Raw genomic sequence first — 23,749 nt, forward strand, 5'->3', positions numbered from 1 at the left:
CACTCATTGGCTTGATTTCTAAGTAATTTAAAACTCGCCATTGACACTTTGTGGTGTATTTCAATCACTACCTTAGTAGTTAAAGACACTGTGGAAGAACGGCAGGGAACCCATGCGACGTCACTGCTCGACGACGTCAACAATGGCGAGCTACTTGTTAATTTTTTGATTGAAAATTTAACAAATTTTATTAAAACGAAAACTTTAAGAGGGGTTTTTTAAAGTTCTAACTTTTACTAGCATTTATCTTTTAAGAACTACAAGTCTTTCTATCCGTGGATCCCTTTAACAGAAAGAATGTTAATAATATTAATGCCATCTTGTGGATTTATTGTTATAATAAACAAATACAGTACTTATGTACAGCACGTAGAATGTATATATCCGTTTTGTGTCTTATCTTTTCATTCCAAAAATAATTTACAGAAAAATATGGCATATTTTAGATATTTTTACATACATATATATATATAAGAAAAATAGAATAAAAAATATAAAATTTTGAACAGGAGGGCATTTAAAAAAATTTTTTTTTTTTTTTTTTTAAACAGCAAAACCCTATCTGGAGGTGAGCGCACGCAAGAGCAGAATTACAGACGCCATGACTTTAACGAGATATTATCACGTACTTACCTTGTTTCGATCCAAAAACTCCATGTCGCATGTATCACTGAGTGTCAAGACACAGCTGTGAATGGCCACAGCTGGATATTTTTGGGGATATTATGGGTGAAACATGGTAATATAACAAGGGTCGCGATCCAGAAATCGCAGACATCAAGGAGTGGTTGAGATGTTCTTTTTCATATATTTATCCTTTTAAACCTTTTTTTTCCAAGTTTTCTTTGTTTGCATTGATTCTTTATCATCTAACATATCAGGAAAAATGCGACAGAAACAAACAAAAAATTAATTAAGCGATAGTTATGAGGTAAACATCCGGGACTTTTTTACACACGCCATCTTTTTCATTGTGACGTAATTTAGTTTAAAAATTTACAATATTCGAGTGAATAATTTTTTTAAGTCTTTTTTTTTTTTTTTTTTAAGCGAAATATTAGACATCAATTAATGATTATAAGCTAAAAATGACAGACATTTTGAATTATAAATATATTTCCAGTAATTACCTTCGTTTTATGGCTGGGTTGAAACAAAAGCGGTTGCGTGGCGTCTGTAAACGAGGGTTTTCAGGGTAAAACGGGCAAATTAAAAATAGTTCGGGGGCTTAATGCCCCATGAATCTGCTACGGCAGCATATAGACATATTGTTCAATGAAATACAACAGTTGTTTTGGCTTAAAATACAGCAGTTTCTTTTCAAGAGGAGTGCAAGAGCAGAAACTGCTTTTTCAGTCTTGTAGGTGTTTTCCGCCATATAGTATATATATATATATATATATATATATATATATATATATATATATATATATATATATATATATATATATATATATATATATATATATGTATATATATATATATATATATATATATATATATATGTATATATATATATATGACCATATATATGTATGATACAGTGCCTTGCAAAAGTATTCGGCCCCCTTGAACCTTGCAACCTGTCGCCACATTTCAGGCTTCAAACATAAAGATATCAAATTTTAATTTTTTGTCAAGAATCAACAACAAGTGGGACACAATCGTGAAGTGGAACAACATTTATTGGATAATTTAAACTTTTTTAACAAATAAAAAACTGAAAAGTGGGGCGTGCAATATTATTCGGCCCCCTTGCGTTAATACTTTGTAGCGCCACCTTTTGCTCCAGTTACAGCTGCAAGTCGCTTGGGGTATGTTTCTATCAGTTTTGCACATTGAGAGACTGACATTCTTGCCCATTCTTCCTTGCAAAACAGCTCGAGCTCAGTGAGGTTGGATGGAGAGTGTTTGTGAACAGCAGTCTTGAGCGCTTTCCACAGATTCTCGATTGGATTCAGGTCTGGACTTTGACTTGGCCATTCTAACACCTGGATACGTTTATTTTTGAACCATTCCATTGTAGATTTGGCTTTATGTTTTGGATCATTGTCCTGTTGGAAGATAAATCTCCGTCCCAGTCTCAGGTCTTGTGCAGATACCAACAGGTTTTCTTCCAGAATGTTCCTGTATTTGGCTGCATCCATCTTCCCGTCAATTTTAACCATCTTCCCTGTCCCTGCTGAAGAAAAGCAGGCCCAAACCATGATGCTGCCACCACCATGTTTGACAGTGGGGATGGTGTGTTCAGGGTGATGAGCTGTGTTGCTTTTACGCCAAACATATCGTTTTGCATTGTGGCCAAAAAGTTCAATTTTGGTTTCATCTGACCAGAGCACCTTCTTCCACATGTTTGGTGTGTCTCCCAGGTGGCTTGTGGCAAACTTTAAACAAAACTTTTTATGGATATCTTTGAGAAATGGCTTTCTTCTTGCCACTCTTCCATAAAGGCCAGATTTGTGCAGTGTACGACTGATTGTTGTCCTATGGACAGACTCTCCCACCTCAGCTGTAGATCTCTGCAGTTCATCCAGAGTGTTGAGATAATTATCGGGGTTTGATTTATTAAATGTTTGCCTGATTGGTTGATTGAATATTTGCTTATGCTCATATATACCATAAATAATACATACTGCCATATTCTTCTTACTTCTAATTACTTTATCTAATTACTAATTACTGTAAATAATATATTGCCATATTATTCATATTATTCATATATAACCAGATTGTAGTATAATGCTTAAGTGTTACAAAGTGTAGAAAGAGGGTCGGAGTGGCTTCATGGCCGCGCCGTTGCATAACTAGACCTTCCAGGCATCCTAGCACCTGGGGTTTTGGACTTTCGCCTAGCCCCTCGAGGACGATTTTCCATCCGAGGACATCTTCCAGGGCCACAGCGGTGCGCAACTGGAAGTGTTTGGACTATTCTGCTGATTGTTTAACGTTGCATAACTAAAAGTGTCTGCATTATTTTGACTGCTTATATATTATTTTGACTGTTTATATGATTGTTTTGATTGTTTACATAAGCTCTTGCTCCACACACGTGTATCACTTAAGTTCCACCTACATGCACACACATAGCCAATAAAAAACCACATGGGTGTCGCTAGCTTGCTTTCCCCTCCCTCAGTGCGACGCCCATTTTGTTCAGGGAAAACCCCTAAATAAAATACCAAGGAGGGTTTTTTTTTCCTTTAGATCAATCTTGGTGGCTACTGAGTCACATGTTTGACCTCCTTGGCCATGAAAACTGAGTGTCTTCTCTCCTTATTTTTGGGCAATTTTACAATGTCTACCTAAGGATCTAATTTTGAACTTGACATTTTTTTGGTCAATCGAGCCGGATTGCGACATACCTGACGTTTCCGGAAGCGGAGAGGATATCCATTCAAAGCGTGCACGTACTCGGTTTGCGAGGGGACTGGCCTCAACTCCGCTTCTGGAGGCGAAGGGTTGAAGCAAAACCGAAAGGATTGAAGACATCTCACGGTAGGATCAGCCAAATTGGATGATTGTATGGCTGTAACAATTTTTGCGGCTGGTAAATTTTAAGGGCGACGGTGTCCTGTACGTACTTAAACTCCGTGAAAAGTAGACGCACCTAGAAAGGAGGCGATACAATATTTCGCGTCCTTTTTGGGTGCACGTTCCGTGTCTGCTTTGAGTGGACGCACCCAGAAGGGGTGCGATACGAGATTTCGCATCTTTTCTGGGTGCACGTTCCGTCCGGCCAGATTTGTGCAGTGTACGACTGATTGTTGTCCTATGGACAGACTCTCCCACCTCAGCTGTAGATCTCTGCAGTTCATCCAGAGTGATCATGGGCCTCTTGGCTGCATCTCTGATCAGTTTTCTCCTTGTTTGAGAAGAAAGTTTGGAAGGACGGCCGGGTCTTGGTAGATTTGCAGTGGTCTGATGCTCCTTCCATTTCAATATGATGGCTTGCACAGTGCTCCTTGAGATGTTTAAAGCTTGGGAAATCTTTTTGTATCCAAATCCGGCTTTAAACTTCTCCACAACAGTATCTCGGACCTGCCTGGTGTGTTCCTTGGTTTTCATAATGCTCTCTGCACTTTAAACAGAACCCTGAGACTATGACAGAGCAGGTGCATTTATACGGAGACTTGATTACACACAGGTGGATTCTATTTATCATCATCAGTCATTTAGGACAACACTGGATCATTCAGAGATCCTCACTGAATTTCTGGAGTGAGTTTGCTGCACTGAAAGTAAAGGGGCCGAATAATATTGCACGCCCCACTTTTCAGTTTTTTATTTGTTAAAAAAGTTTAAATTATCCAATAAATGTTGTTCCACTTCACGATTGTGTCCCACTTGTTGTTGATTCTTGACAAAAAAATTAAATTTCATATCTTTATGTTTGAAGCCTGAAATGTGGCGAAAGGTTGCAAGATTCAAGGGGGCCGAATACTTTTGCAAGGCACTGTATATATATATATATATACACATACATATATTCCATATATATCATTCAACAGAAACAGCAGGTATGGGCGTAGGCGTTTTTGGATACTATATGCAATATATTATGGTCAAAAAACAGTCGGACAACTACCGGTATGCAAAATAGTGCAAAACAGTGAAAATATAACACAAAAATTGTCTGGTGGACGTTGTATGGTTGTATTGTTTTTGCATCTTCTATTTTCTCAGCCTTAAAATGGCATTCATGCTATCAAGTGTCTCTAACACACACATGCATCCAATACCTATGAATTGAATTCATTCCAGGACCTGTTTTGTAATTCTAAATGGTCCTATGTCTAGGGGGATTTTCTCATAAGAATACATTATACGGTAATTCAATTAATTCGTTTCACAGCCCAAACAAACCAAACTAAATCCTTGATGAATACTTCTGGTACAATTACAATAGCAATTACACATAGCAAAACAGATAAAGTATAAATACAAGTCAGAATAATAATAATATAACAATAATAATGTAACAAATCGGGTTCTAATGTGGCGGTTGTGTTTTGCATGCTGTTCCTCAACCCACCGTGTGATTGACGACGAAATAATAGAGGTGCTGAGGAGTGGGACGTTTTTACTTTGTATTTTCATATTGTTGTTGTGGTCAGCTACGGCGGACAGTAGCTGTGTTGTGTTGCAAAAGCTCTGTAATAAATGATTAAAAATCTGAACGAAGCGGGCGACTTCCTTACCAATGTTACAATAATGATAGCTTCCACCTGAAGCAATAAAGAATGGTGAATGGAGGTCCGAGGAGTACCGTTGAGATCGTAGCCGTATTTTGGTCGTATTGTCAAGCCAATTCACTGACGCGCAAACCAAACTCATATTTTCTATCAATGCAGGCTCCTGACTATAAGCTTTTAGTAGCTTCTTAAGGAGACCTGGCTCACACATAATCTTGGCTCAGCACTGATCTGATGTACACTTTGTAAATATTAATGTGTGTGTGAATAAATTGAATTGAAATTTCCATCTCAATTTCAATGGTAAGCATCACCTTTTCCCTTTTTTTCACCACCTACACTAACCTTCTTGGGACCCAGGTCGATTTCTCTCGCCTAAAAATCCGCCGTGCCTCCTTCTTGTGGGAAAACAATGAAATTGCGTCGCTATCATAAATCGTCGTATTATGAGCATGTCGTCATATGTCGAAACAAATGACGAGTCAAATTTTAAGTCGGATGTCGAAAGGATCGTATGTCAATGCGATCGTATGTCAAGGTACCACTGTATTTATTTATATGAAGATTATTACTCGTCCAAAGCACATGATACAGTGTAGAGTAATCCTCTTCATCAAGTTGTTAAAATGAATTAACATTCAGTTTACAGATCATCTGCAAATTGATTTACTTTTGTTGTGTCTGAAAATTGATAAATGTGAATTATTTGCCCTCTAAACATACACAGTAATTAAGTGATTTATCAAAGCTTAAAACACAAGTGGTAACAGTTCAATGCTACATTTCACTAAGTGTGGGCAGCAAGCTGAATAGCATAGAGCACGAAGAGAAGGACTTTCATAAGATAGAATGCTGCTCAGATGTGCTGAGTATGTGCCAGTGATAGGGGTTTTATATGGGCAGTTTGTTATTACGGCAGAGGTTTATTACCCCCATCAAGTATGGGAGGCAATTCTGAATTTTTACAACCCCTTTAATCTCACTCTGAATGTGTGGGATCACTTCCACTGCAATAATAGCTCATATATTATTCCACAAGTTGCAGATTCGAGCCCCATTTTCAGTGTTTTTAAATACGTTTCCTTTAAAATGTTCTTTAAACGCTAACCTACAGCCTTTGTCTTTTGCTAAGTAATCCTGTGGGAAATAATATTTGCAGAGATATATAAATATATATATATATATATATAGATGGATGTACAGGGTCCGCCGCTAACTATACAGTATAATTTCCATTGCATGCAATTTTGTTGATACTTATTTGATTTTTCTCTTTTATGTTATTTGAAGGATGAAATCTTATATTTTAATTACTTATTTCAGATATACCATTATATTAATGATGTCCAGCTGATTAACCCTTTAACACCGAACGTGTCGGCAGCGACGCGTTTACGCATATCGTCTTTGAAGCTTCGTTACGCTGTAATTACATCACCCATGTGCTGCTGGTTGGTCTCGTTTGAAAGTGCGGAAGTTGATGTCCACACCAGTTTTTATTTGAAGTCAATCGGCCAAGAAAAACGGGAGATAATGTCATTTGAGTTTTATAGTTTTATTGCACTCATAAATATGCATTAAAACGCTGCATGGACCATGTATCCATCTCCATATTGTCATCATTTCTTGTCCTTTTTCAAAAGCGAAAGCAGCACAAAGGACTACTTATCCCAAGAGTCGTTGTGATGTCAGGAAGGACGAACCGAATGTGATCATTTTTAATAAATTTCCGAGCGAGGCGCCAACTATTGAAAGGGAGGCATGCGAAGCAAGCAGCGGCCGGTGTCGTGCCGAAAAATGCACAACACCGGTTGGTTTGAGCGAGCGACTTTGAAACGTGCAGAATGAATCTAAAACTACATTTAGCACAAGCTAATGCATTATTTCATTAACTCAAGGAAAAAGATGAGTCGTATTTGTCGTTGTTTTCCTCTGATGAATCGGCGTCTCGGCGAGTAGAAATGATAGTAGAGCGCAAACGGCGAAAGAGTAGGCTGTGTGACGTTGTGTGTGACGCAGCTCCGTGACCTGTTCAAGAAGAAGCTTTGAGTGCGCAAAAAAAAACTTTATTGGGTCGCATGCCTGAAAAATCCAAGAAATTGAACTACTTGTCAATATTTTTTAAAATACTTTTTTTCAATGTTATATATATTTTTTCTTCACTATAATCTTTTCAATTTTTATGTAGATGTGTGTACGAGAAGCTTGATTGCATGTACGTGTATACTTTTGATAAGGTGATGGGTACAATACCTAACTTCACAAAGAGATATCTTCCAAACCCTTTTTGTGTTAGATGATATATATACATTCTTTTCTCACTATTTTGCAGACTATATAGCCTGTTTTGACCATAGTATGTGTAAAGGCCAAAAACGCCTATGACCATACCTGCTGTTTGTGTTGAATTGTCAAACATAAAACTATTCAATCTTATTTTTTTCTATTGAATGTTTATCCTAACAAGTTGAATAAATATTATCAAGCTTCAAAACGGTTGGTCGAGCATGTTTGGTTGTCAATGGGACGTCAACATTACAAATTTTGAAAAAAGATTTTGGGATTTTTTTGTCTTTTTGGGTCCAAAATGTGGATTATAATTGGTCAGTGAAGAAAACAACAGTTTAGACATGAAGTTCAAGGTGTCCTGAAAAAAGGGACCCAATTTGGCCATTGTAAACAATTTTTCTTTGAAATATAGAGGCAACATCAAATGCATGCAAATTTGGCCAAAATAGGCTTAGGTGTTAAAGGGTTAACATAGACCAAATGATTGCGGTTTTGAAAAAGTTCTGGAAAGCCGAGAGTGTGACATTCATCCAGCCCAAATTTTGAAGGCAAAAGCAATGAGGGAAGTGCATTGAGCTCCATGGAGAGCAAACAGAGCTTTAATAAACATGACATTTTATGTTGCAACAAAGAAATGATTTCAGCTTTCAAATGACATATTAATGAGAGAAAATTATTAAATAAAAAAATACAAGCAAGAGAAAAATATAGTTACCTATTTTCTACTCTTCATATACTATGTATATACAGTATATGGCGGAAAACACAGACAAGACTGAAAAAGCAGTTTCGGCTCTTGCACTCCTCTTTAAAAGAAACTGCTGTATTTTAAGCCAAAACAACTGTTGTGTTTGATAGAACAATATGTATATACAGTATATGTGTATATATATATGTGTGTGTGTGTGTATATATATATATATATATATATATATATATATATATATATACACATACATACATATATATACACATACATACATATATATATATATATATATATATATATATATATATATATATATATATATATATATATATATATATATATACACATATATATTAGGGCTGTCAAATGATTAAAATTTTTAATCGAGTTAATTACAGCTAAAAAATTAATTAATCGTAATTAATCGCAATTAAAGTTTGTACAAGTTATAGAAATTTTATTTTAAAACCCCTCTACATGTTTTCGTTTTAATAAAATTTGTTAAATTTTCAATCAAAAAATAAACTAGTAGCCCGCCATTGCTGATGTCAATAATTACACAATGCTCATGGGTGCTGAAGCCTATAAAATCAGTCGCACCCAAGCGCCAGTATGCATTTGGGCAGTTAAGAACAGTTAAGTCACTACAATATCATTTAGTGAAAGCGCAACAAAAACAATATTCCTATCTCTCAAAAAAAATGATGTTCACAAAAAGAAAAGCGCTCAGTGCAAAGAGAAATGGCATTCCCAATTTAAAATAGCTATGCAAAACAATACTCACTTTGGTCAAACTCTATTCAAACATTTCGTTTAGCTCAACAAATACTCTAGATGGCAATATTTAGTCACAATATATAAACTATCAAAATTACTATAACTTGTACTCACATTTATCGTTTAAGAATTACAAGTCTTTCTATCCGTAGAAAGACTTGATTTATTGTTATAATGAACAAATACAGTACTTATGTACAGTATGTTGAATGTATACATCTGTCTTATCTTTCATTCCAACAATAATTTACAGAAAAATATGGCATATTTTAGAGATGGTTCTAATTGAGATTAATTGCGATTAATTAATTTTTAAGCTGTGATTAATGTATATATATATATATATACAGTGGGGAGAACAAGTATTTGATACACTGTCAATGGGAAAACCCATTGGCAGTGTATCAAATACTTGTGTGTGTGTGTATGTATATATATATATATATTTTAATTATATACATATATATATATATATATATATATATATATATATATATATATATATATATATATATATATATATATATATATATATATATATATATATATACATATATATATATATATAGGTTTTTTTTTTTGTTTTTTTTTTGACCGAGCCATGATGCACATCAGACAATGCTTCTCACCAAGACATTTCTTAGCAGGTGTGTGTTTTATAGTTGGCAGGGCAGCTTTAAACCACTCATCAGTGATTGGGCACACACCTGACTTAAAATGTTTGCTAACAATGTTTGGTAACAATTGGGTTTCAATTGCTCTTTAATCCTCCATAGGTAAAGGGTTCATTTACTTATTTTTCCCCCTTCTGTCATTTTTTGCATGCTATCCTCATTGAAATATGAAAAGCTAAAAATGAGTGGTTTTAGTTAAAGCAGGCACTGTATTTTCATCTGTGTGATTTTGACAAAGAGCAGATCACATTTGATGTTGATTTCATGCAAAAATGTGCGAAATTCCCAAAGGTTCAGATGCTTTTTCTTACCACTATACATCTGTCAAAATCCTCAAAAACAGCTTTCTTTTTAAATGTCCAGCATAGAATGAGTTAAATAACCTTTACTAAAATAAACATCGTCAAGAAATACAGTAGATAAATAAATAAAAACAACATCAAACTTTTACTTCAAGACTTTGAGCTTGCGTCTCATTGGCCAGGGTCTTGTCCGAATATTGGCAATGATCTCTTTCTGGTACTGAATGTTCTGGAACATCTCCTCTGGGTCATCACTGTCCACCCTTTCATCCACTTTGTCTTCTTCATTAGAGGACCTGCAGAGTAAGATTAAATGATTTATTTATGTATTTAGTTTGATTGAGTGGCGTTACCCCCAGAACTTAGTCTTGTTAATGCAATTTCGATACAGTTCTTAGCAGGCAGGGACATTTTCCGATGGCCTGAGGTCTAAAATGACCTGGCCGCGTCGTTTAAAAACAAAATCTTCTAAATGAAATGAAGTTCTTCTTCCTAAAGCTTTCAAATGCCTTTAAATTTTTTACTCAATGTAGATATGTAAATATGCAAGATATTGTGAGCTAATATTTAGTATACTGTTAAAATTTGTGTGAAGATTTACCTGGCTCAAAATATGTCAATAAATCCTTACTTTTAGAAGTCATGGAATGATTGCGAATTAGAGAATACAAGTGCCCGCATCACATACTGTATAAAGCATGAACCATTGGGTTGGGTGTGGTGTGCGTGACCTGGATGGTTGAAATGCTCCCGACATGAAATCAGTCTGGCCCTTGTTTTTAGATGAAGCTTGACTACCAAACAGAAAGCAGTGTCTATATCATTCAGTGCCCTAGACGTCCATTCCCTTAAGTAACTGGGATGTGCTGGCACTGAATTATCACTGCCAACCAGGGGCGTTACTAGTCCTAATATACTGGGGCACAGCCAAGTTTCTGTAAAAAAGTGACTTTTGCTCTTTGTTTTGATATGGGGACCGCCACATTAGCTTACGGACTAGCAGCACATTCAATGTATTTACGTAAAATAAGTGCTAACTGCCCGTTTATTTTTGCTTTTAACCAAGATTCTGTAAAGGCTTCCGCTCCTCTCTCCTGAGGCCTGACCCAACTGGGGCTGGTGTACATGTTTTTAGCTCATTACAGGTTGGACGGGTGGAGCGGCAACAGCTGAGAGCAGTTAACATCAGCCAGCTTTTTCTTTTTTGTGAGTAAAAAAGATGGCGGCCTAAGACCCACCATTGACTTCAGAGGCCTGAACGAGATCACCATTAAAAACAAATACCCTCTTCCTCTTATGGATTCCGCTTTCACCCCCACCCCCCCCCCCCCCCCACGGGGCTACCATCTTTACTAAGCTAGACCTCCTTAACGCCTACCGCCTCGTCCGTATTAAGGAGGGTAACGAGTGGAACACGGCCTTTAACACGCCCCTGGGCCATTACGAGTATCTAGTGATGCCCTTTGGGCTCACTAACACCCCTGTGGTCTTTCAGAATGTGGTTAATGATGTCCTGGGCGATATGATTAACAGGTTCGTGGTGGTATATTTGGATGACATCCTGGTGTTCTCTAGCACGCCATCAGAACATGAGAGCCATATCCGTCAAGTGCTTCAGAGGCTCCTAGAGAACCGGCTGTACGTAAAAGCGGAGAAGTGTAAGTTCCATGTTCCGGAGACGGCTTTTCTTGAATACATCGTGGAAAAGGGGAAGCTACGCATGGACCCAGCAAAAGTAACGGCAGTGCTGGACTGGCCTCGCCCCTCCAACAGGAAGGAACTACAGCGCTTTCTCGGATTTGCCAACTTTTACCGAAGGTTCACTCGCAATTACAGCCGGATAGCAACACCCCTCACCGCCCTCACGTCCATCATCAAACCCTTCCTCTGGTCCAACGCCGCGGACGCCGCCTTCAGTGACCTTAAGAGCCATTTCACCTCTGCTCCGGTGCTGGTCCAGCCCATCGCTACAGTTCATTGTGGAGGTTGACGCCTCAGAAACGGGCATGGGCGAGGTGCTCTCCCAACGCCAGCCCACCGATGGCAAGGTCCACCAGTGTGCGTTTTTCCTCCCACAGGCTCTCACCCACGGAACAGAATTACAGCAAAGGGGTCCGAAAACTCCTTGCGGTCAAACTGGCTCTGGAAGAATGGCAAATCAATAAACAATTGCTCATCTCAACACTGTGTGTCCACTCTGGGATCCCCTCTTGCTCTCGCACCCTTAACAAGATTCGAGACGTTTTGCGTTCAAAGCTGTCACGTCATGGGGGAGTTGTGTCGTGACGTTTCCTGTTTTATTTTGAGGGCTTCACCCTCCTCGTGTCTGGACACTTGCCCTTCCTCTTGTCACTTAATCACCTATTGTTTCCACATGTTCCGCATTACCTCGTGTATATATTTTGCCTTAATTTCCCTTGCCTTGTGCAGAAGTGTCTTTCTTCTCAGGTCAGTCACGTCAGCTGCTCGCCATAGCTATCATAGTTATCCTGTATATTATCCTCCATTTGGAGCACTTTGTGTTTGAACCGTTTGATCCTAGTTATCTTGACTTTTTCCACCATTTGCAGTGTTTTATGTTTTTGCCTTTCCTCCCTTTTGGAGTGCTTTGTGTTTGAACTTTGGATCCTAGTCATCCTGACTCATTCCTCCGTTGGAACGCTTTATGTTTGTACGTTTCCTCATCCCCGCATGCCAGCGGAAGAACTTTTTTTTGCCTGTACTCCGCAACTGTGTCCGTCTCGTCACCACTGCCTGACAATATCTATAAAGAATTCAGGGATTCAAGCATTTATTCACAAGAATTTTCATTGTAAAAAGCTCTTTGTCTGTGTTTCTACTCGGTCAGCTTTGACGAAGATAGGCCCCTTATTAATGGGCCCCGCGCCCTGTCAATATATTATGAAGTCTATGCCTTGCCGCCGTAAAAAAAAAAAAAAAAAACCTTTCTAATATCCATTTGTTAGAGTACTGCTGTTTGAGTCAAATAGAAAAAAAAAGACATCTTGTTACAGATTACAGGGTCTGCAGTAAAAAAAAAAAAGTGCTTGTAAAACAGCTGGATATTACGATGAGCACACAAACAAAATTGGTTATATCCCAAAGATAGGCACTAAATTCATACAGATTGATTCTATTCATTTTGGTCATATAAACAAACAGCATCAGTATTGATACAGCTCAAATACCACATATCATATTAACCCAATATTAGACAAAGCTTTTGAGTGAGAGCCTCTCTCTCAAATCGCATTTAATTGTCATTGTATTTATAGCCGGTTAGCTATAAGACGGCAGCCAATCTGCTACTTCACTTTGCGACCAGAATAGTTTACCGCAGTTAAGTTCCTGAAACATAAAGTTGAAACATTTCAATTCACAATTCATGGTAATAGGCAATCAAACAAACATCAACACTGAGGTAAAAACGAGCAACAAGGATGGGCAGTTTATCTGGAATTAACCTGTAAAACAGGTGGGAATATGTCATATACACTGTCGACTGTATGATTGGAGTATGGCACTCGCACCGTAATATTAACGCTGCATTCATGTGTTGTTGGAGTCATCGAAAAAAATTCTATATTCTATATTACATGGTGTCCATAAAAAGCGCTAAACAGTCACTCAGCTTGTGATGTATCGTTGGAGCATTAAAATAGGCTGCCCTTCCTTGTAGCAACCAATCCCACATCATGACTTTACGACACATAAGAAAGATTGTCCAACTTAGGAACTTATCTCCCGATGCACATGAACGCAGCATATCTCTCGAAAGTTCTTCGCGAAATATCAACTCATATGCCTATCACAGCCAAAGTTTCGTTCATAGATGACCATATTAAGGAGCCATGTGCAGATTGTGTATACGGAGTGAATAGAGTAATATGACCATATTAAATAGGAGCATTCTGTGAATTATGCTATGTAAATTTAAAACTAAAAAGTATTTTTTTCTGCAGATCAATACTGGGGCACATGCCCCAGCGAAGTATGTCTGGCGACGCCCATGCTGCCAACCTACCTATCTGAAATGGATTGGACGTATATTGCCATCAATATCAGCCCATTAGTTACAATAATTGTTAACAAATATTAGCAAGGAATTAAAAAAGAAAGTCTACTGCTCCTGTTGAACAAATGACTTCACTTTTTATGAACTACCATTAATTACAGATAATAGATGGAGTCGTGCACAGGATTATGTAGATACTGCACTATACCTAAGCAAGTTTAAACAACAATCTGACCCTCTTTGTAAATACAAATGTATTATCAGAGGTGGGCAGAGTAGCCAAATATTTTACTCAAGTAAGAGTAGTGTTACTTCAAAATAATACTACTCAAGCAAAAGTCATCATCCACAAAAATTACTCAAATTCGAGTAAAAAGGTATATGGTGAAAGTAACTGCTTCCAGTGTCAGATTATTTTTTTTTTAAACAATGGTATATTTCTTTACTCAGCACAACTTAATGTAAATGAACTATTATTATAATGTACTATAATTTATTACATGACCATATTAAGCCCAGAAATAAATTTTAAAAAAATCGAATTCTGATTAGAATAATCCACAGAAATGAAACATCAACCGTTCAAAGACCATGAGTTCCCTCTCATGGTGAAAGCATATTTCCTACCATGAAATTAAAATGATAATATACCCAGTTTTCCATGGACTATCTGTATAGAGGACAAATTGGAACAGAATGATATATATAAATGCATCTTTAAATAAATACTTCAATGTGTCATTAATTAATTAAAGTTGAAATAAAATAAATACAAGTGCCATGAATTTTGTCATTATTTCATTAAAATATTAGCCCATTTAATGTACAAAAAACCCATAATTATTTCACTATTTAATTGTAATTATTTCATGGATATGTGTTGTAGCACTTCATGAATTTATTTTATCTGTCAAACTCACCCATCAAAGTCAGTGGGCGGCACTAATACCTGATTGGTTACCCAGCATTTCAAGCCAAGACGGGTCCATTTTAAATGAACGATCGACAGAGAGCCAGTGAACATATTCTGACACACTAGGTGACACTTCAACTACTCGGGTTAAACAAGTGGACGACGAGTGACAGTTTTGCTCATAAATTCATCAAGTGCTGCGACGAAGAGCCGAAATGACACCAACAACTTCAATTACCTCCATTGCTTTGCACACTACATGTTGTTGGTCAGCAGGTCCGGCTTCCACCTCATCAGCAAGGTCTGAAATATCTCCACCCAATTCCCAAGAAAGTTCCATAGGTTTCATGGTTTGAAAAGACTCCCATCACCTACAGGTCTGTGCCTTAGGTTACTGCCTCCTCCACAAGTATGTTCATGAGATATCCAACCACAAAGCATTAACTCTTGATGCAGTATGGCTGTCTGCTCACAATCATCTCTACACAGGGGTGAAAGTGAGCCGGGAACAAATGTATCTACAAGAAGAAACAATCTAATAATGTCAGTTTAACATTCTCAAGTCCAATTGTCCATTCAATTGGCTGGCATACTGACATTTGATCAGCATGGATAGTTAGCTCTGATTGGTTCACATGTTTCTGGGACAACCAAAAGAGAACAAGCTTGTTGAATGATTGCAATTAAAAAAGGGCAAAGCAACAGAAAATTGATCAGATATTTAAGGGAAAGGAAAGAATTGAAGAGGCTTTAATTTTTTTTAATTTTTTTTTTTGCTCTCATTGGGAGTTTCACAACATCTTCTACATTATTCCCATAATGCCTGACCCCAAAAATAATGAACAGAAAATTCATATATATATATATATATTTTTTTTAATTCTAAATAGGGCTGTCAAAATTATCGCGTTAACGGGCGTTAATTAATTTTTTAAATTAATCACGTTAAAATATTTGACGCAATTAACGCACCCGCTGGCATATTGCCTCAAACATTACAATGAGGCCGTTTATGGACATTAAGAGTGAAGAGAATGCCACCTGCCGCTTGGGGGCAGCGCCGTTCCATACTCATGTTATGTCTTCTTAACGTGGGAGAATTAGTAGTTGTGAGACGTTTATGCTGTATTCACAATGCAATGCAAATTGCTATTTGTGCTCCACACATATTTCGGTAAGTTTTCTTTCTTTTAGTGGCAATTAAGTGTCTCTTGTTTTATTTTGGGTAGGATATGTACAGATACAGTGGTGAGAACAAGTATTTGATACACTGCCAAAACCCATTGGCAGTGTATCAAATACTTGTTCTCCACACTGTATATGTTATACAGTAAAGGCGAGTGGACACAGGCGCGCCATTTATTGGCATAAGCTTCTCCTTCACAACAAACATAAGTATCGTTTAGTGAAAGCACAACAAAAATAATATTCCTATCGCTCAAAAAAAAATAATGTTCTCAATAAGAAAAGCACTTCAGTCTATAGTAATGAGGCCCTATTCTGACACACAGTGTCAATGCTAAATAAACTGGCATTCCATATCAATTTAGCTATGCAAAATACACGTAAAACTTTTCACTCTATTTTTATTCTTCTTATTATTATATTAACTGTACTTTTGATTGACAATTTTACAAATTTTATTAAAACGAAAACATGAAGAGGGGTTTTAATATAAAATTACTATAACTTGTAACTATAACATTTATCATTTAAGAACTACAAGTCTTTCTATCTGTGGATCACTTAAACAGAAAGAATGTTAATAATAATAATAATAATAATAATACATTTTATTTCTAGAGCGCTTTTCAGATACACAAAGACGCTTCACAAGAGGCATGGAATTACAGTACGATAAAAAGGTATTAAAAGGATTAAAAACTTAAAAGCACAATAAAAAGAGGTAAAAAAATATGACAGCTAGGGGTTATGGTGGGTAAGATAGAGTGAACAGGTGTGTTTTCAGTCGAGATTTGAAAAGTGATAGAGTAGATATGTTGCGGAGATCAGGGGGTAGGGAGTTCCAGAGCTGGGGGGCGCAATGACTAAAAGCTCTGGAACCAAAGGTGGAGAGGCGGACACGGGGGACGGAGAGGGGGGGAAAAGTGGTAGGGCGAAGTGAACGGGTTGGATTGTTTGGATGGAGAAGTTCGGAAAGGTAGGGAGCGGCCAAGGCATGGAGTATTTTGAAGGTGATGATGAGGATTTTGTAATTGATTCTTTGTTTGACGGGAAGCCAGTGAAGTTGACGGAGGATGGGGGTAATATGGTGTGTTGCGGGGGTTCGTGTGATGAGGCGTGCTGCTGAGTTCTGGAGGAGCTGCAGTTTCTGGAGGGACTTATTAGGGAGACCGAAGAGCAGTGAGTTACAATAATCGAGCCGGGTGGTTATTAGATTACAGACCAGGGTGGAAGCGGTATGGCGGGTGAGAGAAGGGAGGAGGTGAGAAATGTTGCGAAAGTGGAGATAGGCTGATCTGGTGATGCTGTTGATATGTGACCGGAAGGAAAGTGTGCTGTCGAGGATGACACCCAGACTCTTAACCTGAGATGAAGGAGAGATCGGTAAATTGTTGATTGTAATAGAGAACTTATGGACATTAGAGAGCGTTGCGGTGGTACCAACCAAGAGGACTTCTGTTTTGGAGCTGTTAAGTAAGAGGAAGTTGGAGGAGAACCAGGAGTTAATGTCATCTAAGCAGAGGGTGAGGGAGGAAGGTGGGAGGGAGGCGGTTGGTTTTGAGGATATGTAGAGCTGGGTGTCATCCGCGTAACAGTGAAAGTGAATGTTGTGTTTGCGGAAAATGGAACCGAGGGGTAGAATGTAGATGATGAAGAGAAGCGGCCCCAGGACCGAGCCCTGGGGCATGCCAGAGGAGACAGGGAGGGAACTGGATTGATGGGGGCCAAGTTTGACGAATTGTGTGCGGTTGGACAGGTAGGAAGTGAACCAGGAAAGGGGTGTGTGGGTGATACCAATGGAGGAGAGTCGGTCGAGAAGGATTGTATGGGAAATTGTGTCGAAGGCGGCAGTGAGGTCGAGGAAGACGAGAATTGATAATAAACCGGAGTTGGATGCTGTGAGGAGGTCGTTTGTAATTCTAAGTAGGGCTGTTTCGGTGCTATGGAGGGGGCGGAAACCGGATTGAAAGTGCTCGTAAATGTCATTGGTAATTAGGTGGTTATGAAGTTGGGATGCAACAGTTTTTTTCAATAATTTTGGAAATGAAAGGTAGGTTGGATATTGGGCGGAGGTTATTGAAATTGGTGGGATCCAGGTTAGGTTTCTTTAGAATGGGTGTGATGGAAGCAGTTTTGAGGGATGGAGGGACTACACCGGATGTAAGTGAAGAGTGAATGATGGTGGTGATGAGGGGGAATATTGAGGGAAGACAAGTTTTTATGAGGGCAGTGGGAAGAGGATCAAGGTGACAGGTAGTGGATTTGGTGATGATGTCAGAGATAGCCGGGATTGAAGGAAGGATAAATGAAGAGAGGGTGCTAATGAGGGGAACATGAAAGGGAACAGGGTCAGTCCCAGAAACTGCAGCTCCGGAGTGGGTCAGGGATTGGTGAATGTCAGTGATTTTCGTGGAGAAGAATGTCAGGATGGCTTCACAAAAATTAGCAGAAAATATGTGACGAGGGAGTGGATCGGGAGGCTTAGTGAGTTTGGCTAGAAGTGAGTACAGGCCTTTAGAGTTGTGTTGATTAGCTGAGATGAGACTGGAATAGTAAGTTGATTTGGCTGCATTGATTTGGTCCTTGTATAAACAGTACATTTCTTTGTGTATTGATAGTCCAGTTTTCTTGTACAGGCGTTCGAGCTGACGGTTTCGTGACTTAAACAGGCGGAGAGCAGGGGTGAACCAGGGCGCGGATTGGGTGAAAGAAACAGAACGGGTTTTTAGGGGGGCGTGGTAGTTCAGGAGTGAGTGGAGATGGGTATTGTAGTGGGACACTAAATCGGCAGGAGAAATGGTGGAGTTTGTGGGAGGGAGGTTGTCAATGTCACAAGAGAGTGCTTGGGTGTTAATGGTCTCGGTCTTGCGAAATGAAATTGATCTGGGGAGGATAATTTTTGAATAGGGGATCTTGAGACTGAAAGTAACTAGGGAGTGGTCAGAGTATAGTAATGGGTGGGGTGTGCAGTCAGAAGGGGTGGAGCCAGAGCAGCAAACCAAGTCCAAAATGTGTCCTTTGTTGTGAGTGGGAAAGTTGATGCATTGTGTTAAACCGAGGCTGTCAAGGCAAGAGATGAAATCTTTTGTGAAGGGATTATTTTGATTGTCAAGATGAATGTTGAAGTCGCCAAGGATGATAATAGTTTGACAGAGGGAAAAAAGATGGATGACCAGTTGTGAAAAATCAAGTAGAAAATCTTTGTTAGGTTTAGGCGGCCGGTATATAGTGGTAATTGTTGTGGGAGAACGACCAGGCAAAGAGTGAGGCGGAGTATTCAAAAGATGTGAGAATGGGGCTATCAGGTACAGGTAGCAACCTCCAGTTATCACGGTAGATGGATGCAATACCGCCACCACGACCAAAGTTACGTGGTTGACACGTGAAGGTGAATCCAGGTGGAGTAGACTGATTCAGTGGGGTGAAATCCTTGGGCTGCTGCCATGTTTCGGTTGGACAGAGAATATCCAGTTTATGGTCACTTATGAGGTCATGAATAAGATGGTCTTTATTTGAGAGAGAGCGAATGTTGAGCAAGCCGAATTTAATACTGGTATCAGTGTGCTTATGAGGAAGGATCGGAGGCATTAATTTAATATGGGATAGGTTGTTGATGTTTGCTCTTTTGCGGGTAGGATGGGCACGCGTGGGTCATACACTAATAATGGTTGGAATTGGAAAAACAATAGTGTGGGAGTGTAATGGCGAAAAGTTCCAGGTGGGGGAGCTAGGGCCAGTGGTATGCTGTGACGGTGCAGCGAAAGAGAGAGAGGGAGAATGCGAAGGCAATGGGGTCGGAAAGGGAGGGGCAGGGGCAGCAGCGCATTGAGAGGAGAGAGGAGGAGAGCGAGTGGGAGAAAAGCCGCAAAAATGGGTGGGGCAGTGGAGCGCACAGTTGGCCAATTGTCATGCATGGTCGGGATGGGATTTCTGATTAGCGGTCTGAACAAAGTAGTGAAAGTTAGCTGCGAGCACGCTGGTGCCCAGCGTACTCAAATGTAGGCCATCGGGAAGATAAAAAGAAGGGCGGTATTGAAATGTATTATAATTGTCAATAAAAATAAAGTCATAAAAAGTGCAAGCGGCTAGCAGCCATGAGTGCAGCTGTAAAAGACTGTTAAAACGCTGCACGCCGAGTCCAAGAGTGGGGATAGGTCCGCTAATATAGATAGATTTACCGCAGTTTTTAAGGTTATTGAACAGCTCGATAAAGTCATGCCGGAGCGAATCGAACGCGCCCCGAGCTGTGTCGTTGCTTCCGACGTGTAGGATGAGGCGACTGATGGATTGAGGGAGACTACAAATTAAATTTGGTATGACGTCGTTGATTTTTGCGATCTTTGCGCCGGGGTAGCAGTAAGTCGTGGAGTTTAGAAAACGGGTATGTTTGATAAGAGAGTCTCCAATGATAGCAGTGGTTGGCGGAAAAAGTGTGCGGGGTCGAGAGGGAAGCGAGCGCTGTTTCTCTAGGTGGGGTAGCCATCGTGGGGGCGAGGGGCGAGGAGATGTCGCGTCAGAGGACGTTATCAACTGAGTGTTGTGAGGGTTTGGAGGTTGGTAAGTAATGTTGGAAGTAGGAATTTCAGTGCGGCGTGGAGAACGGCAGATTGGAGTAATGGAAAGCGGGGGGAAATCGACGGAGCTGAGGATGTCGAATCTATTTTTTAGTTCAATCGTGGGTGCAGGTCGGTTTGGTTGGACTGGGGACCGAGATTTTTGGGAAGGGGTAGAACTTTTTGTGGTTTTATGGTTTGGGTTGCGGATAAGTGTGGGCTTCTTGGTCGCTCGTTTTGGCCTGGCCCCACGCACTAGCCAAAAGTCGTCGTCTGGGGGGTCGAGCGGAGCCGGGTGAGGCAAAGGTAGCCGAGAAGCAGTTGAGACGGATGGAGCAGTCAGGGGTTTAGGAGAAATGCAGGGCTGCTGGATCGGAGCTGGGGGGGAGGTGGGATGGATGGCGGAGATCACCGGGCCGGAGACGACGTATTGTTTTGCGGTCGCTGGTGGGGTTACATGGATGGTGGAGCTGACAGTAGAAAGGCGAGGCAGTGGGATCGTGGAGTTTAGGTCGACAGAAGATCCGGGGGGACCAGGGCCGAACGCGATCACCGAATCAAGGCGATCCTCTTCTTTCCTGATCCAGTGAAGATCGGAGATACGGCGTTCGAGTTCGGCGATCATCTTGGATTTCAGAAGACAGTTGCTGCAATCGGGAGGCGAGGTAAGCGGACCCATTGGAGAGATGAGATCTGAGGAGAGGGGAAAAACAGGCTCCGGCAGAAACGACGTAGAGGATGACGCAGAGTGACGTAAGCTAGCAGTGTGGTTGCTAGCTAAGTGGGAAGGGGCAAAACTTACGCGCGAGGACCCCAAACAAGGGGTCCGCGGCGCCGAGAGGGTGAACGTCGCTGGGGCTAACTCGGGTCGACAGGAGACAGCACTTACCGGCGCGGGCCCACAAAAGATGGACCCGATGAGATTGGAAAGGCGTCAGGAGGATTGATGCTAGCAGCCGGGTGGGCTAGCCGGGCAAGCTAGCAGCTTGGCTTAGCCGCAAGGGCTAGGGTTTGGATGAGTGTTTTTGGGCACAAAGGAGAAAACCACTTTGCCAGTTTAATGTTAAAAGTAGATTACGTCGGTAATGTATCACAGGTAGATGGGGATTTGGTTCGTGGGAGGGCGACTGGATAGAAATAAATAAAGTCAGGCGGGAGCAGCACGCAGCCAGATTTTCTAATAATGCCATTTGTGGATTTATTGTTACAATAAACAAATACAGTACTGATGTACAGTATGTTGTATGTATATATCCGTCATGTGTCTTATCTTTCCATTCCAACAATAATTTACATAAAAATATAGCATATTTTAGAGATGGTTTGAATTGCGATTAATTGCGATTAATTAATTTTTAAGCTGTAATTAACTCGATTAAAAATTTTAATCGTTTGACAGCCCTAATTTTAAAGCATTATGTGGTCCTTCATATAATAGAATAAAAAAATTTAACAATCTTTTAAAATTAATTTGTGTATATGTTCTCAAATGTGTCTCATGAAGGATACATTAATCATTACACACAGTTCTTATGATAAAACAAATATAACTAAAGTGAGATTGAACACAATAGGGTTTTATTTAAACATTTTTTTACTACAATGAGGTCCAGAAATGCTTGTCTGTTGAATGTAGTTAATGTGCATTGAAGAGAATAGTATCGTTTCTTGTATTTCTCTTACTGTAACACACTTAATATAATCCACCAGGGAATAGTATCTTTTCTCGTATTTACTGTTTGACTGTTTGTATTACTCTAACACACCCAATATATAATAAATAGTGCGTCATGCAACTGACTAAGTAAGATTGACGCTGTTGGACTTAATTTTGTTCATTTACCTATGTTAGGCAACTTATTTATTTTCTTATAATATAAAAAAGTCAATATTGTGTTATAATATTAATGTGTTATCTTCAAAATACTGTATATTCCATTTAACTGTGCATAATGTAAGTCATTTGTACTTATTTTTGTTCATGTATGTTACATTTTTTTTTTTTTTTTTTTAAATAAGATCTAAGTCAATGTTTACATTATCTACAATTTTAGTGTACTACGCATCATATGTTCTTAAGTACCACATTTTTCGGACTATAAGTCGCAGTTTTTTTCATAGTTTGGCTGGGGGTACGACTTATATTCAGGAGCGACTTATGTGTGAAATTATTAACACATTATGATATCATTTTACATGTTATTTTGGTGTTTTGGAGAGACACTGATGTTTTGGTAAACTTGTTTGCACATTCTTTATGCTATAGTTATTTGAATAACTCTTAATACAGTAGCTACGTTCGCATTCTGCCTTTGGCAATGTGTGTTCAATTGTATTATAGACTTTTTTATATTGAAATGCATGCTTTTAGTTTGTTTAGTTGTTCACGCCCACATGGGGGCGCACTCGCACTTGTTTACGCGAAGAAGAGCACTAACACGCCAGAAGAAGACAGACAGCTACGCAGCGTCTCTGAGCGAGTGGGCGAGAGAGAGAGTGAGAGACACGGCTGCGAACCTATGTTCATTGTTTATGCTTGTAAAATATCTCTACAGAGGCAATGCCTGTGTGTATCATCTTTTCTGTTGTTGTTGCGCGTCACCGGCGATTGGACACTTAGAACCAGTTGTGTGGTTGTTTGAACGATGTGCTAATGCTAGCGAACGCATGCTAACCGTTTGTGTCATTGCTGTAATAGCACCTAATTATCATTTATTTACGTTGATGCGAACCTGTTTGGTATCGAGGACGAAATTGATTCAGCAAATTATGCGGACGTCCAGCATCGTCATTTGGGAGTTTAGCTCGCTGTATAGCCAGGACCGAGCCATAGCGTCCTGGTGAGGACAGTATAGTCGCATTTCGTTGTTCATGCATCATGTAACATCATACTGTACACTTATTCAGCATGTTGTTCTCTATTTTATTTTTATATTAAATTGCCTTTCAAGATGACATGTCTCTCCTATGTGTTGGATTTTATCATGTAAATTTCCCCCAAAAACGCGACTTATACTCTGGTGCGACTTATGTATGTTTTTTTCCTCGTTGTTGGGCATTTTATGGCTGGTGCGACTTATACTCAGGTGCGACTTATAGGCCGCAAAATACGGTAGTTAAAATTGAAGTTTTGCATTTAG

General features: G+C 39.4%; 1 protein-coding gene across 1 annotated transcript in view; it reads right to left on the reverse strand.

Annotated features, from left to right (window-relative positions):
* Positions 1 to 23,749, reverse strand: part of LOC130918044 (transmembrane channel-like protein 3) — a 114,788-nt gene that overhangs the window by 84,797 nt on the left and 6,242 nt on the right. The window contains exon 2 of the mRNA XM_057839916.1: positions 10,093 to 10,239. Coding sequence (XP_057695899.1) covers positions 10,093 to 10,239 — 147 coding nt within the window. The remainder of the gene's footprint in view (positions 1 to 10,092; positions 10,240 to 23,749) is intronic.

The sequence above is a fragment of the Corythoichthys intestinalis genome, chromosome 1 (assembly GCF_030265065.1).
Source record: "Corythoichthys intestinalis isolate RoL2023-P3 chromosome 1, ASM3026506v1, whole genome shotgun sequence".
NCBI lineage: Eukaryota > Metazoa > Chordata > Actinopteri > Syngnathiformes > Syngnathidae > Corythoichthys > Corythoichthys intestinalis.